The 12,783-nt window shown below is 50.8% G+C and overlaps 2 protein-coding genes and 1 non-coding gene across 3 annotated transcripts; all 3 read right to left on the bottom strand.

Annotated features, from left to right (window-relative positions):
- Positions 1–1,368: 1,368 nt before the first annotated feature.
- LOC136547472 (CBL-interacting protein kinase 29-like) lies at positions 1,369–3,205 on the bottom strand. Its single transcript, XM_066539417.1, has one exon. The coding sequence runs from the start codon at positions 3,064–3,066 to the stop codon at positions 1,726–1,728; it is 1,341 nt and encodes a 446-aa protein (XP_066395514.1). The 5' UTR covers positions 3,067–3,205; the 3' UTR covers positions 1,369–1,725.
- A 6,617-nt stretch (positions 3,206–9,822) lies between these two features.
- On the bottom strand, positions 9,823–9,904 carry TRNAS-UGA (transfer RNA serine (anticodon UGA)). Its single transcript has one exon. It is a non-coding gene; the product is annotated as a tRNA-Ser (tRNA).
- Positions 9,905–10,547: 643 nt separating this feature from the next.
- Positions 10,548–12,783, bottom strand: LOC136547471 (WEB family protein At2g38370-like). The gene is made up of 2 exons (XM_066539416.1): positions 12,555–12,783; positions 10,548–12,357 (listed from the first exon to the last, which is right to left on the bottom strand). The coding sequence occupies exons 1-2, from the start codon at positions 12,735–12,737 to the stop codon at positions 10,783–10,785; spliced, it is 1,758 nt and encodes a 585-aa protein (XP_066395513.1). The 5' UTR covers positions 12,738–12,783; the 3' UTR covers positions 10,548–10,782.

Genomic DNA, 12,783 nt, shown 5'->3' with positions numbered 1-12,783 from the left:
ATAATCCGGTAGTACAGTATGCTCACAATAATAAGTCAAGTGCTGCTGCCAAACACATTGACATAAAGTATTATGTTGTGAAAGATAAAGTCTGGGATCAAGTCATAAGTCTTGAGCATATAAGTACCGAAAAGATGCTCGCGGATCCACTTACAAAAGGCTTACCACCCAACGTATTTAGAGAATATATAGCCGGCATGGGTTTAAGGGAAAGCCTATAATTTCTGGATAAAAGAAAGCCAAAAAATAAGTATCTATTTCAGAACAGAGTGGTATATTGTAGCTGTTAAATCTATCGACAATGAACCGTGACGATGAAACATGCTCTATGCGCTAATCTTTAATAGAATGAACAAAAGTAAATGATATGAAAGTAAAAGATGGAAATAGATCAAGGGAGAGATTATTAGATTGATTTCTAATTCTAACTGGACCCAACGGCCTAGTTGGACCTTTGATTTCGCGCCTTGATTGGGGGCGTTCAGCCTACCATGGCTGGAGAGCTCATGTCACACTGCGCTATAAAAAGAAGTGGGGGCCGACGACTCTAATCATGAGGTTGACCTGAGCCGAGCTCTCCACCAACACCAAAACCCTAATCCGATCAGATAGGGGCGCAACCAGTGACGGAAAGACACCAGCCGCGCCGCCCGCTCCATCGACATCGACGTCTTCATCGCCATCTTCACTGACCGTCGCTGCCCATGCGTAGACTACATCAACGAACGTGAAGGCGTCCACTGAACCCACCCCCTCTGCAGTGTCAGGATCAACACCTTCTTCATTCCCTTTCTATCTCTCTTGTTATACATGTATTAGAATGAACTATGTTCTTTATCCCGTAAAAAATCACTCTACCAACTATATCTACGATCCTAGTGATCCAACGGCACAAACACACCAGACCTGCAGATGGTAGGCTGGCTGCGGGCGTTCGTTTCGTTCCATCCGCGGTTGTCCGCTGTCTTCACTCCCAGCAACCTTTCTTATCCGGTGCCGGAGCCATGTGCTTTCCAACTGACCCACCGACGAGTAGCTGCTGCTGCTCTGTTTCTTCTTGTTACTCCCTTGCAACTTGTGCTTTTTCAATTCTACTACTAGCAAGGCCTCGTGTAGTTGGTGAATTTTTTTTTTGAAAATGTTACTGTACCACTTTCGTGGTTATTCGGTAATTAGTATCCGATCATAGTCTAATTAGACTTAAAAGATTCATATCGTGAATTTCGTCTAAACTATGTAATTAGTTTTATTTTTTATTTATATTTAATGTTTCATGCATGCGTTGAAAGATTTGATGTGACAGAAAATCTTGAAAAATTTTGTAAAATTTTAGAAACTAAATAGGCACTAAGTTAGTTTGGTTTCACATGTAACGTAAACTCATTCCTCTTAATTACAATGATAAACGCAGAGCTCTTGCGTATCTGCCCGCTGACTCTGGCACCATGGAGGAGATGAGATGGAGGTCAATCTTCACGATTTCCCGTCTACGGAGTTAGCACACAGCAGTCGTCCAGACTTGTGTTGCCAACATCGCAAGGAATCTTCTTCTTCCTTGCTTTGATGCATACTAGCATGGAGTCGTATTTTACAGGTGATGATTTCGCCGAGGCGGAGGCGCGGAGCAGAGTGCCACAGCAGGCACCAAACAAACGCATCAAAAGAACAAACAAAAGAATCACATCGCAGAACGCGGCGGCGGGAACGCACGGCTTCACTCACAGCTCAGCTCACCGCCGGGGGCTTCACGGCCGGCTCCAGCAGCTCGGTCCAGAACAGCGCGGCGTCGGCGCCGTCGCCCTTCACCACCTCAACCACGGACACGGCGTCCGCGAGCCTAAACACGCTCACTTTGGCCACCACGCCGCCGCCGCCGCCCTCCTCGTCCTCCACGTACACGGGTCCACCGCCGGCCCTCTTCCCGTCCTTCCGCACGCGGTACCCGCCCTTCCGCCCGGCCGCCTCCACGCGGGCCAGCACCGCCGCGGCAGGCTCGGCCACGAACACCCGCTCCTTGCCGCCGCCCACGAACAGCGCCGACAGATCGGAGCCCGGGGAGAAGCTGAGGATGTCGAACGCGGTCGGCTCCCTGTCCTCCTCGTCCGCCTTGAACTCCGCCGGCCCAAACCATGCCTCCTCCTGCTCACCACCGCCGTGCATCAGGCGGCCCAGCTCCTCGTCGCTGGCGCCGTGGCGGAACCACGGGTGCGCCACGATGCCGTCCGCGTCGATGCGCGCCGACGGGTCCGGGTCCAGCACGCGCCGCAGCAGGTCGCGCAGCGCCGGCGAGAACCACGCGGGGCACCGGAACCTGCCCGCGTAGATCTTGCGGTACATGTTCACCAGGCTCGCGTCGTTGAAGGGGAGGTAACCCGCCGCCAGCACGAACAGCACCACGCCGCAGGACCAGATGTCCACCTTCGCCGGCTCGTACCCTTTCCGCGACAGGATCTCGGGGGCCACGTACGCCGGGGTGCCGCACATCGTGTGCCGGAGGAGACTACCGTCGGCGGCGGCGCCGGCGCTGGCGGTGGCCACAGCGCCGAGCCCGAAGTCGGCCACCATCAGCGCGCCGGCCTCGTCGAGCAGGAGGTTCTCGGGCTTGATGTCGCGGTGGTACACGCCGCGCGCGTGGCAGTACCGCACGGCGGACACCAGCTGCCGGAAGTAGTGCCGCGCCAGGTCCTCCGTCATGCGGCCCGACGCGTCCACGAGCGAGAACAGCTCGCCGCCGCCGGCGAGGTCCAGCACGAAGTGAACCTTCTTGCGCGTCGCCAGGATCTCGTGGAGCCGCACCACGTGGCGGTGCCGCAGGAGACGGAGGATGCCTGCCTCCCGCTCGATGGCCACGGGCCGATCACCGGTGGCGCTGGCGGCGGCGCGCGGGTTGGGGAACGACTTGATGGCCACAGACCGGCCCGTGAGCAAGTCCCGCGCCAGGTACACCTTGGCGGACGCGCCGCGACCCAGGAGGCCGCCGAGCTCGTACCTTCCGAGGAGCACGGTCCCGGCGGCGTGGGGAGAGTCAGCGGCCGCGGATGCGACGGCGCCGGTGGCGGGCGGCATCGTGGCGGCGGCGTCTGCTCGGCCGGCGCCGTCGTAATGGCCGGGCGTGACGGGGGAATTTTTCCTGTACCGTACCGTCTCACTGGCCGGTGATCGCGGTCGTGCTGGGTGGCTTCTTGCTGCGGCTGGCTGGAGCAGTTTGAGTTGGGGGGTTTGCTCTTTGCCGTCGCCGTCGTGCCCGTATTTATGTATCACGCGGTGGCCGGCTTCGAGTGCGGGACGCAGAGGAGACGCGCTGCTGCGTGGGAGTACTCGGACTCTCACTTGGGAGCTTGACGAGTGGGCCCGGCAGTTTCGACTCAATGACAGCTGGGGTCGGTTGGGTGGGTGCACGAGCAGCGAAAGTTCGTGCTTTCAAATGCCGGTGATCGTAATTATTCCTCCTTTTTTTGTATATCCGTACGTATATATATGAGTATATACTCTATATATATTCATGCATTTTCCCACCGGAATTTCCAAATGCCGTATGGCATGATTATTACTGGTACGTGTGAGATGTGAGTCGAACTGGCACTTGTTGCGTTCAAACTTTAAAAGTGCAAAGCAATCACCAAATTAAATTTGGTGAGTTGTGTAAATCGCAAGGCGGAGTAGTTGTAAGTGTTAACTCCTTTTATGTGATGCATGGAGTAGTTGTAAGTCCAGTGAAAATCAAGGTAAATTTTTTTTCTCCCTGTACCAAAATAAATCACCTTCTGGCCATTTGTCTAGATGCATAGGTCATGTTCGCTTCTTTTATAATCTGTCTTTTTAGTTTATTTTTTAACCGGAACAGTGTTTTTCTCTCACAACAAAACAACCCGAACAATATTTCAGCTTGTTTTTTCAGCGAAACGAACGAAGCCATAGCAGAAGTTGATGTATTTTATTCGAAATGGAGGGAGCGGATGACGAAAATTTAGTACCATATTGTCTGGATACATACACTACAGAGTATGCCTAACAATTAGTTAGGCTAGACTAAAATTTAAATCGATGTTTTAATTCATACGTTTGAATGATCTAGAACTAAAATTTCAGATGATTAAAGTTTAGTTTAGTGATGATCAAACAGACCTATAGTCGTTTGTCTCGTGTACTTGTCATCATTAGTATACTCCACTGAGATGAGAGTGGAACAAGCCTCGTAAAACGGCAAGATACAAGGAACGGAGCAAGTAAAACGCGACCCAAGCATGAGCTTCCTTAGAAGTTAGAATTGGGAAGTGTTGAAAATATGTTTGGATTTCTTCATTTCTAAACATCAACACTTGCACCATTTCTAAAGTACGTATGCAGCAACCTTCGTAGACCAATAAGTGAAGCCATTAAACAACGGTAGGCTGGAAAACAACACACGGAGTCTTCTTTGGAGAGTTGTTAATTAATCTGTTTATAAATAACTAGAGTACTGGAACACCGTTTGCTTGCCACGTGCTGTACGGAGACCACACTCACCGAGATGTGTCAAATGTATAAGCTGAGTGTGGCCATCTTGGTGGGACGTGTCAAATGTACTCTGAAATAGAGTTTTTGTTCCGCATCGCGTGCAAATTGTGCCGGTACGATATTTCATTCTTATTCTAAAGCCCCGTTTTTTTAGGCATATATTGATTACAAATAAGAAAGAACTTAGAATCACATGTGTAGGGTGCACCAGCAATTTTGAGTTCGGACTGGGTCAAACTTTCTTAAGTTTATGTTAGTTTACTAAAAAAATATTATTAATATTTATTCTAAAATTTAATGGTATTTAGAGACCTCTCAGATCACTCTTTCGAGGTGATCAAATGGATAGAGTTTACATGTGCGTGTATTTTTAGGAGTGAGTGTACACGTGCGACATGGAGGCCCGTATTTGGAAAGAGTTGCTTAAAGGAAAATAAACTACTATACTAATAATAAGAGCAACAAATAGTACAACTGGTGCTAGGTAGCAGCAGCTGTTCTCCAACTGCATGACTGGCCAGAACAAGTGCCGAAATAAAACATCTAAACAAAAGCTCCAGGTCGATCGAATTATTATTATAATGATGAGATACACTTTCCATCTCGAAAACGTAGCATAGTGGCACATCTTTTCTCCAAGTTTCCATTTTTGAGGAAATTTCTCCAAGATAGTAGTTCGCTGGTGGGTTTCTGAACTGGTTTGGGCTGACTGGTGCTGGTTTATTGTGAGAAAAAAACACTGTTGGCTGGCTGGTTTGGACTGGCTGAAATCAACAAGCGAACAGGCTGGCTGAAACCAATAAGTCTTACCGATCAGCCAAGAAGGGAGCAGAGCGCAGTGGAGGTAGGATCGTAGAAATTATCTAGGAGCAGTAGTATATCTAGAGGAGGAGCACAAGTTTTTCTCTATTTATTATTTTAAAAAAGCAAGCAAGCAAGAAAGAAAAAAGTGCGTGTTGGCACCTTCATGTCGCTAGCTAGTTGCCAGATATGCAGGGTGGTACGGGCCGTACGGTGCGGTACGGTACGGTAGCATGGCATTGGCATCACCACAGAGAGCGTGTGTGTGATATCCGCGTCGCGCGGGAACCCGCGGCGGGGGCACGCGGGCCGCACGTGGTATCTGCGTTTGCCGCGTTTACGCGTGCGCTCTTGCGCTCCGTGCAAACAGATCTTCGTCAGGTCAGCAAATTCCATTCCCTTTGGCTTTATTTTGGATACACCGCAAAGTGAAGTTTGAGTTGAGTATCGCCATCTGCTGTGGAAATTAACGAAGAGGCGCGGCGACCGTGACGGTGACGGCTGTTGCCGTGCAAAGACGACAACTCGGGGGCTCTGACGTCGTTTCCTCCCGGTGCGCGTGCGTGCACCGGCCGTGCAGGCGCCGTCGACAGGCGGCAGCTTGGCAAGCGTGCGGGACACCTTTTTGTCGTCTCCTGCGATTGGGCGACATGACAAGAGTTAACACAAAACAGTTGTTGCCGCGAGAATTGAACAGGTATCATCCCGGCCGGCAAGCTGCAGAGAGGCGCCTGCTCGATTCGACTGTTCCGGCCGCCCCTCGATCGCGCGCTCCGGCGCTCGTCGCGCCGTGCAGTGCTGTTACATAACGTATAACCCCGCCAAAGACATATATCGAAGCCATTTATATATATTTTGACCGTTCGCTCTTGCATTGATTCTAAAAAAAAGAAAAAAATGTTGCTTAAGCTACACGCAGCAAACGCTAGCCGCTAGTAGTCTCCACCCAATGGACTGTGTGTGAGGCTGGCTGCTGCTCCCATTTCGCAAAGGAGCATATATAAGGGCATATGCTGTTGGCTTGTGGATCATCCTATGAACGTTTCAGACTCGGATTCCTCCATCATTGAAAAGTTTGTGGATCACTCCATCCCTCCAGAAATGACATGGATATTTATACCAGAAAAGAACAAGATTTACAAATTTGGACGAGTAATTCATCAAATTATAAGCGTAGCTTCAGCGCCTTTTTTCCCTTCTCAATTTTTTTTTTGTTTTACCAGAGCTAGAGCAGTTTTTTCCTCCATGCTATAGTGATCTACGGTGCTTGACAATGCTCGTGTGCAAGAAGTCAGAGCTAAAGAAACGGCACCAAACAACCCCTAATAATTAACCGGTTCAATCTATAGTCTACATGCATCATTTTCACCGATGTTTCCTGGTTATTAATTTCCGCTGATGTCAATTGAGCTCCTATCCCTCTCTAGATATTCCGACTTTTATTAAAAGCCACGCACCCAGTTTTCCACCAATTAACCTCGACCACAATTCGACGGAGACCGATGGAATCAGCTGGTGCCATATCACCTGACATGGACAGCAAGGGAAGACGCAGCAAAGGTGATCGAATAGTCAAGGGTAAACACCTACAATCGCGTTCGTTCAATTCATAGATACACAAATAATACCAATAATGACAGTAATAATATAGATTCGCATACACTGTATGTCAAGCATGTCGTTCGTCAGTTCGTCACCATACATAGGTAGCTCGAGGCGCGAGCTGGAGGCCGGCCTTTGGACGTCACGGTCATGCATGCTGGACCCATCCATGGGTGTCATGTGCTAATGTGCTACGGTACCGGCCGGCATTATTAGCTATAGTAGGATACTAGGCAAGATCTGTGCACACAGTACGTGTGTTAGCGACTTAACTTGCAGTCTCTCTGGCCGGTGCACCGCGTCGCGTGTGGCGGCCACGTCCCACCGTCGCAAAGTAAGGCTAATATGGACACCACCTGATCGAGATACTACTTGTGTACTTGTTTATTACTCAAAACAGCAACTAAAGTTGGAGTTGGAGACGCATATTAGCGACACACACACCGACGATGATGATATATGACAGTTTGTCGCTAGTATATTAATTCTCTATACATACAGTACGTACTACTAAGTATTATATAGGCTACTAATACACATACAAACATCTTCGTGGACGTGTGTGTGTATATATATATATATATATATATATATATATATATATATATATATATATATATATATATATATATATTTTACACGTCCATATTATGAAGATGTTTGTATATGTAACATTATGGCTATGTTTGTTCGTTTATCTTATAATCCGTACTTTTCAGCTTGTTTTTTTTTTCAGTCGAAACAGTATTTTTCTTTTGCAACAAATCAGCCGGAACGGTGTTTCGGCTTGTTTCTTAAACGAAACGAACGGAGCCTATATATATATATATCCTCGACTCTCGATCGATGGATCGAGAAGAGAGATGTGGCCGCCGCGGCGGGCGGTATGTGCGTGCTGCGCGACGAGATCGGTCGAGAAGAGTGACGCCGTACGTACGTACGTCTTTCGCTTGGCGTCAAACATGCACGTAGCACGCACACAGATGACAGGCACGCGGCGGAGACATGCACGTACACAGTCTCTCGTGCATGTGCGGGAAGCATGCATACAGTTGGGTCCAGGGAACCACTAGTACTAGTACAGTACATCACCAGGGTCCAGGGAAGGGGGGGAAGTTTCTTCGTTCCTCCAGCGTCATCATCGTCCACCAGACCATCGGACTTGTGCTCACACCAGAATTTCTCGGCAGTCGGCTGGTGGATAGACTCCACCGTATGCCGCGGAAACTGATGAGCCGCCTGCCAGGACCAACTTCCAACTTCAACTCATGGCTGGCGGCCCATTAGCATTGGTTCGCATCCACTGCACGACCCAGGTTCTGGTGGTGACACTACTACAGAATATTTATCCGTGTCGGGCGTTTTGCGTTTTCCGCGGCGGGCAAACCGGTCCGCCGGCGTCGAAAGGCCACGGTAAATCGTGGCTTCCCGCGGCGGACAGCTTTGCCCGCCGCGGTTATTCGATTTACCGCGGCGGCCACATAAGAACGCCCGCCGCGGTTACTCGATTTACCGCGGCGGCCACATAAGAACGCCCGCCGCGGCAAATCGTTTAGGAAAAACAAAAAAAAGAAAAAAAGCCCAAACGGGCTTGGATCCGGGCCGCACTGAACCTAGATCCCGCCGCCGCCGTCGATTGGATCTGCCGCAGCTCCAACCCGCCGCACCGCCGGAGGGAGAGGAAGGGCCGGGGTGGGCGCCACGCCCACCGGATCTGCGCCGCCGTCGATTGGGTGGGAGGGAGACGACGCCCCGCCGTGGATCCGCCACGCCGCTGCTCGCCACCGTGCGCGGAGGAGCACCCGTCACCCGCTGCTCGCCACCGTCGTCGGGGATCTGCAAGGGTGCGAGTGTGAGAGGGACAAGATCCACCATTGATCTGAGAGAGAAGAAAGAGGGCTCCACACCTTGCGCCGGATCCGCCGCTGCCACCGGGGCCTCCATGCCGGCGTCGGGGCCTCCACGCCGGCCGGAGGAGGGAGAGGAAGGGGCGCCGTTGGGGCCTCCACCGACGGCCGAAGGAGGGAGAGGAAGGGGCGCCGTCGGGGCCTCCACCGCCGCCGTCGGGGCGGCCTGACCTGGAGCGCATGGGGAGGAAGAGAGTGGGGAGGAAGAGAGGCCGACTGCGCCTAAGTGTACCTATATATACGTGTAGGGCTTTTCCGTGGCGGGCTTTCAACGTTGTCCGCCACGGTAAATTGATTTACCGTGGCGGACACCTTACGATGTCCGCCACGGTAAATAGGGTATTTACCGCGGCGGACATCTTAATATGTCCGCCACGGTAAATCGATTTACCGTGGCGGACACCTTACGATGTCCGCCACGGTAAATAGGGTATTTACCGTGACGGGCATATTAAGATGCCCGCCACGGTAAATCGATTTACCGCTGCGGGCAAAAGTGACCGCTGCGGTAAATAAAAAATGCCCGCCGCGGTAAATCGTGGGATTTACCGCAGCGGGCAAAAATAGGTGCCCGCCACGGAGTGCAAAAGTGCAACGCTGCGCATATTCGTTTGTGTAGCAGTGTGACCTGACCGCGACGGCGAGCGGCGGGCGAGACCCAGTGCCACTCGGACTTGTTGCCGGTCGCCCGCCGCCGCACGGGGCCTATACTAGTACTCCCTTCCCGGCTCCCGCGGCAGTTGAGACTTTGAGAATTGAGACTTGAGACGAACCTGAACCTTGTGTGCACTCACTGCCGGTTGCCGGCCGGGAGCGAGAGCGACAGCGCCGGCCGGGAGCGAGAGCGACAGCACACAACGGAGCTTCAAAACTTTGCAGCCAATGAGTCATGGGCTACGCATAACACGAGAATCGTTCGATGAATGAGGCCCAAGATGAAAAAGGGCCAGCCCAATGCTCACCAAGAGTAGTACATAATTTTTTTAAAAAAATACACAAAAGACAAAAAGTAACGCGTCGACAGCAGGGTTCGAACCTGCGCGGGCGTAGCCCAACAGATTTCAAGTCTGTCTCCTTAACCACTCGGACATATCGACCTTTGGTTCACCTCAATTTTCTGTTGTTATTTGTGAGCGAATGCTCTCAGGTAACGCCGCGAACCAACACGACCAAAACCCAAAATTGACCCACCTGAAGCTCGTCCTGCTACAGAGACTAGCGAAAATGACTGCCAAAAATCTGAAAGGACTTCTTCCCCTTCTCCGTTAGCAGGCGTCCACCGTTCTGTATAAGCAAGTGATTTTGTAGGCAATGCGCTAGCTAGTCTGCTTGCTGATGACTTTCTTCTCAGCTGCATTTTATTTTGCTCACCTCTCCAAAGCGTGACTCAGTTCCAAACTGATTGTCCAACTTGAGACCAGAAAACAAAGAACGCCATATTCATTGGTTGTATTGGACCATTCCATGTCCATTCATGGCTTCATCCTATCCATATTATCCCAACCAAGAGAACCATATCCACCCATCCTGGAACACCAAACTAAGGGGACTGCACAACTGAAATGGGAAAGCTTTTCTTTTTTCAACAACGTGCTTTGCACGTGTTTCATCAAGAGATGTTAGAAACAAAGAAAACCATGGTCGAAAAGACCAAGTGCACAAAGCAGAGATACCAGTGAATGCTTGTGGAATCAGATAGCAGAGAAGAACATCTGAATTGTAGTGAATACATACCTCATATACTTGATATCAACTACTAGTCATATTGATACGTTTCAAGTTCACAGAGCAAACCTGATAACTACTACTAAACAGAAATATCAGTTACTAACCTGCTACGGAAGAATCAATGATCTAGGCATCTATAAACGATACATGCTAGTAAATTACAAGAACAAGAACTAAGTCAAATTAACAGCTAGCAAGGTAGACTACAACAGTTTTCTTTTCCCAGCCCAAGTTGACTTCAGTAGTTCTAATGTGATCCCTTTTTCTTCTTGCTCTTGGCTTGTTTCGCCAAGAAAACTGACAGCCCTGTAAAGGCAAACTTCTTCCTCTTCCCTGAGAATTTCTTGTGAGCAGTTGCATCACTGCTATACACAACTGCACGCCTGCGGTTCAGAATCTGTCCAAGCGACATATTAGAAGGTTCACTTGCATCGTCCCGAACGGTTTTGTCATACCCATCTGGTCCCATTAGCTTCATGCTCAATATCTGCCCTATCGACAATGTTGGTTTCAAGGGACCCTTTGAAGTGTCAACGATATCCATATTCTGAGAATCTCTGGAACGCGGAGCTGGATGTTTGAACTTGGGAGGGTCATGGACTGAACGCCTCCTGTGTCCAGTTGTGGATCGACATCTGCGAAGAGCCTCTTCTACTGCGATCTTCCCCTGGTTAGTAGCATCCACCGTCTTCTTGGCCTCCTGTAGTGCCTTCTTACATTCTTCAACTTGCAGTTGAGCTTCTTCCAGCTTTCTGACAGAGTCAGATTCTGTCTGGTTGGCTTCATCGACCTGCACCATTGCAGCTTCGATTTTCTTTCTTGAGCATTCATCAGCCTCCTGAGCTTTGGCAGCAAGCTCAGAGTACTCTTCCAATGAAAGGCTCACGCCTTCCGTGCCCTGAAGGTCCTCAGCTGAAGCTTCATTGCTTAGTAGGATCTTGATTTCAGCGAGGGCAAGAGCTTCTGCTGCTCTTGCTGCCTCTTCTATTTTCTTGGCTGCACGACACCTCACCTCAGCAGTGCCAATGCTAGCTCTCATCTGCTCAATTTCAGCAGACAGCATAGCAGCTTCAGATTTCGACGCACTCGCCGCACTCCTGAGCTGCTCTAGCTCAGATGTCATCTTCTTGATCTCAGCGAAGATGTCTGATGGATCATCACGTCTCCTCTGCAGACCCCGCAGCGTCTGCAGCTTCTGTGCAGTCCGGTCCAGCTCATCCTCCAGAGAATCAATCAACGTCGTATTGGCACAAACCTTCTCTCGGCTTCTCTCCGCCAAGACTCTCTCTTTGGCAATGTCGTTCCGCAGCGACTCAACAGACGCTCTGATAGCCGCACGATCACTCGTGGTCCTGTTTAGGTTGGCTTTCGCCTGCTCAAGGCCCTTCAGCACTGAAGAACCAGTGGATTGCTGAAGCTGCACATGTAGCGTGCCCATAACCGCACCAGTTTCAGCATTCTCAGGCTGCACTTCTGCAGGTTCTCCGGTGCCAATGGGCAGCACTGAAGAACTAGGGGATTGCTGCAGCTGCACATGTAGCGCGCCCATAACCGCATCAGTTTCAGCATTCTCAGGCTGCACTTCTGCGGGCTCTTCAGTACCAGTGGGCGCCTCGGCTTGACCCTGAACCCACTCTTCAGGGATGCAGAATGCACCGGCATCCTCATTCTGTATCTTTAGCTTTAAGTCTGCAACTACCTTCTTGGTGGACTCCAACTCTTTGAGCACATCAAGCGTCTCCCTTTCTTTGACGCTGAGCTCCTTCTCTAGCTGCGCGGTCTGCTCCTCCAGATCGGCCAGTTCTTCGGCCCCCTCCTGCTTCTGCAGCAGAAGGTAGTAGGAGAAAGAACATATCAGCGCGAAATTTTATCTACCTGCCGCATTTCCCACCCAATAAATCTAGGAACCACAGATGACACAATCGCGAGTGGTGAACCAACCAACAAAAAGCACGATACACGCCATACGCAAGAGACATTTGCGGCGGCGGCGCCGTGCGAGGAACACAGATTGGCTACCTTTGGGTTTGGGGGCGCGAACATACGCTTGATGAGGTGGGAGCTCCAGGCGGCGCTGCCGCCGAAGTGATCGACGGCCTCGCGCACCGACTTGAAGGGCGCCGAGGTGTCGACCTCCGCCCTGCCCTCCAGGCCGCCGCCGCCGGGGAGGGCGAGTCCTTGCGCCTCGGCCTCGCCGTTCATGGGGGCTCGTGCGGCGAGTAAAGATGATGCCTCTCTTCTTTCTTGG

The sequence above is a fragment of the Miscanthus floridulus genome, chromosome 3 (genome assembly GCF_019320115.1).
Source record: "Miscanthus floridulus cultivar M001 chromosome 3, ASM1932011v1, whole genome shotgun sequence".
Lineage (NCBI taxonomy): Eukaryota > Viridiplantae > Streptophyta > Magnoliopsida > Poales > Poaceae > Miscanthus > Miscanthus floridulus.
Note: the sequence above shows the minus strand (reverse complement) of the source record. Positions and strands in the feature narration are given on the sequence as shown.

Excerpts from the sequence above, each read along its gene's own strand:
- LOC136547472 (XM_066539417.1), bottom strand. The coding sequence starts at position 3,066 with ATGCCGCCCGCCACCGGCGCCGTCGCATCCGCGGCCGCTGACTCTCCC.
- LOC136547471 (XM_066539416.1), bottom strand. The coding sequence starts at position 12,737 with ATGAACGGCGAGGCCGAGGCGCAAGGACTCGCCCTCCCCGGCGGCGGC. Across the intron at positions 12,358-12,554 it reads TCGCGCCCCCAAACCCAAAG|AAGCAGGAGGGGGCCGAAGA; the intron begins GTAGCCAATCTG and ends CTTCTGCTGCAG.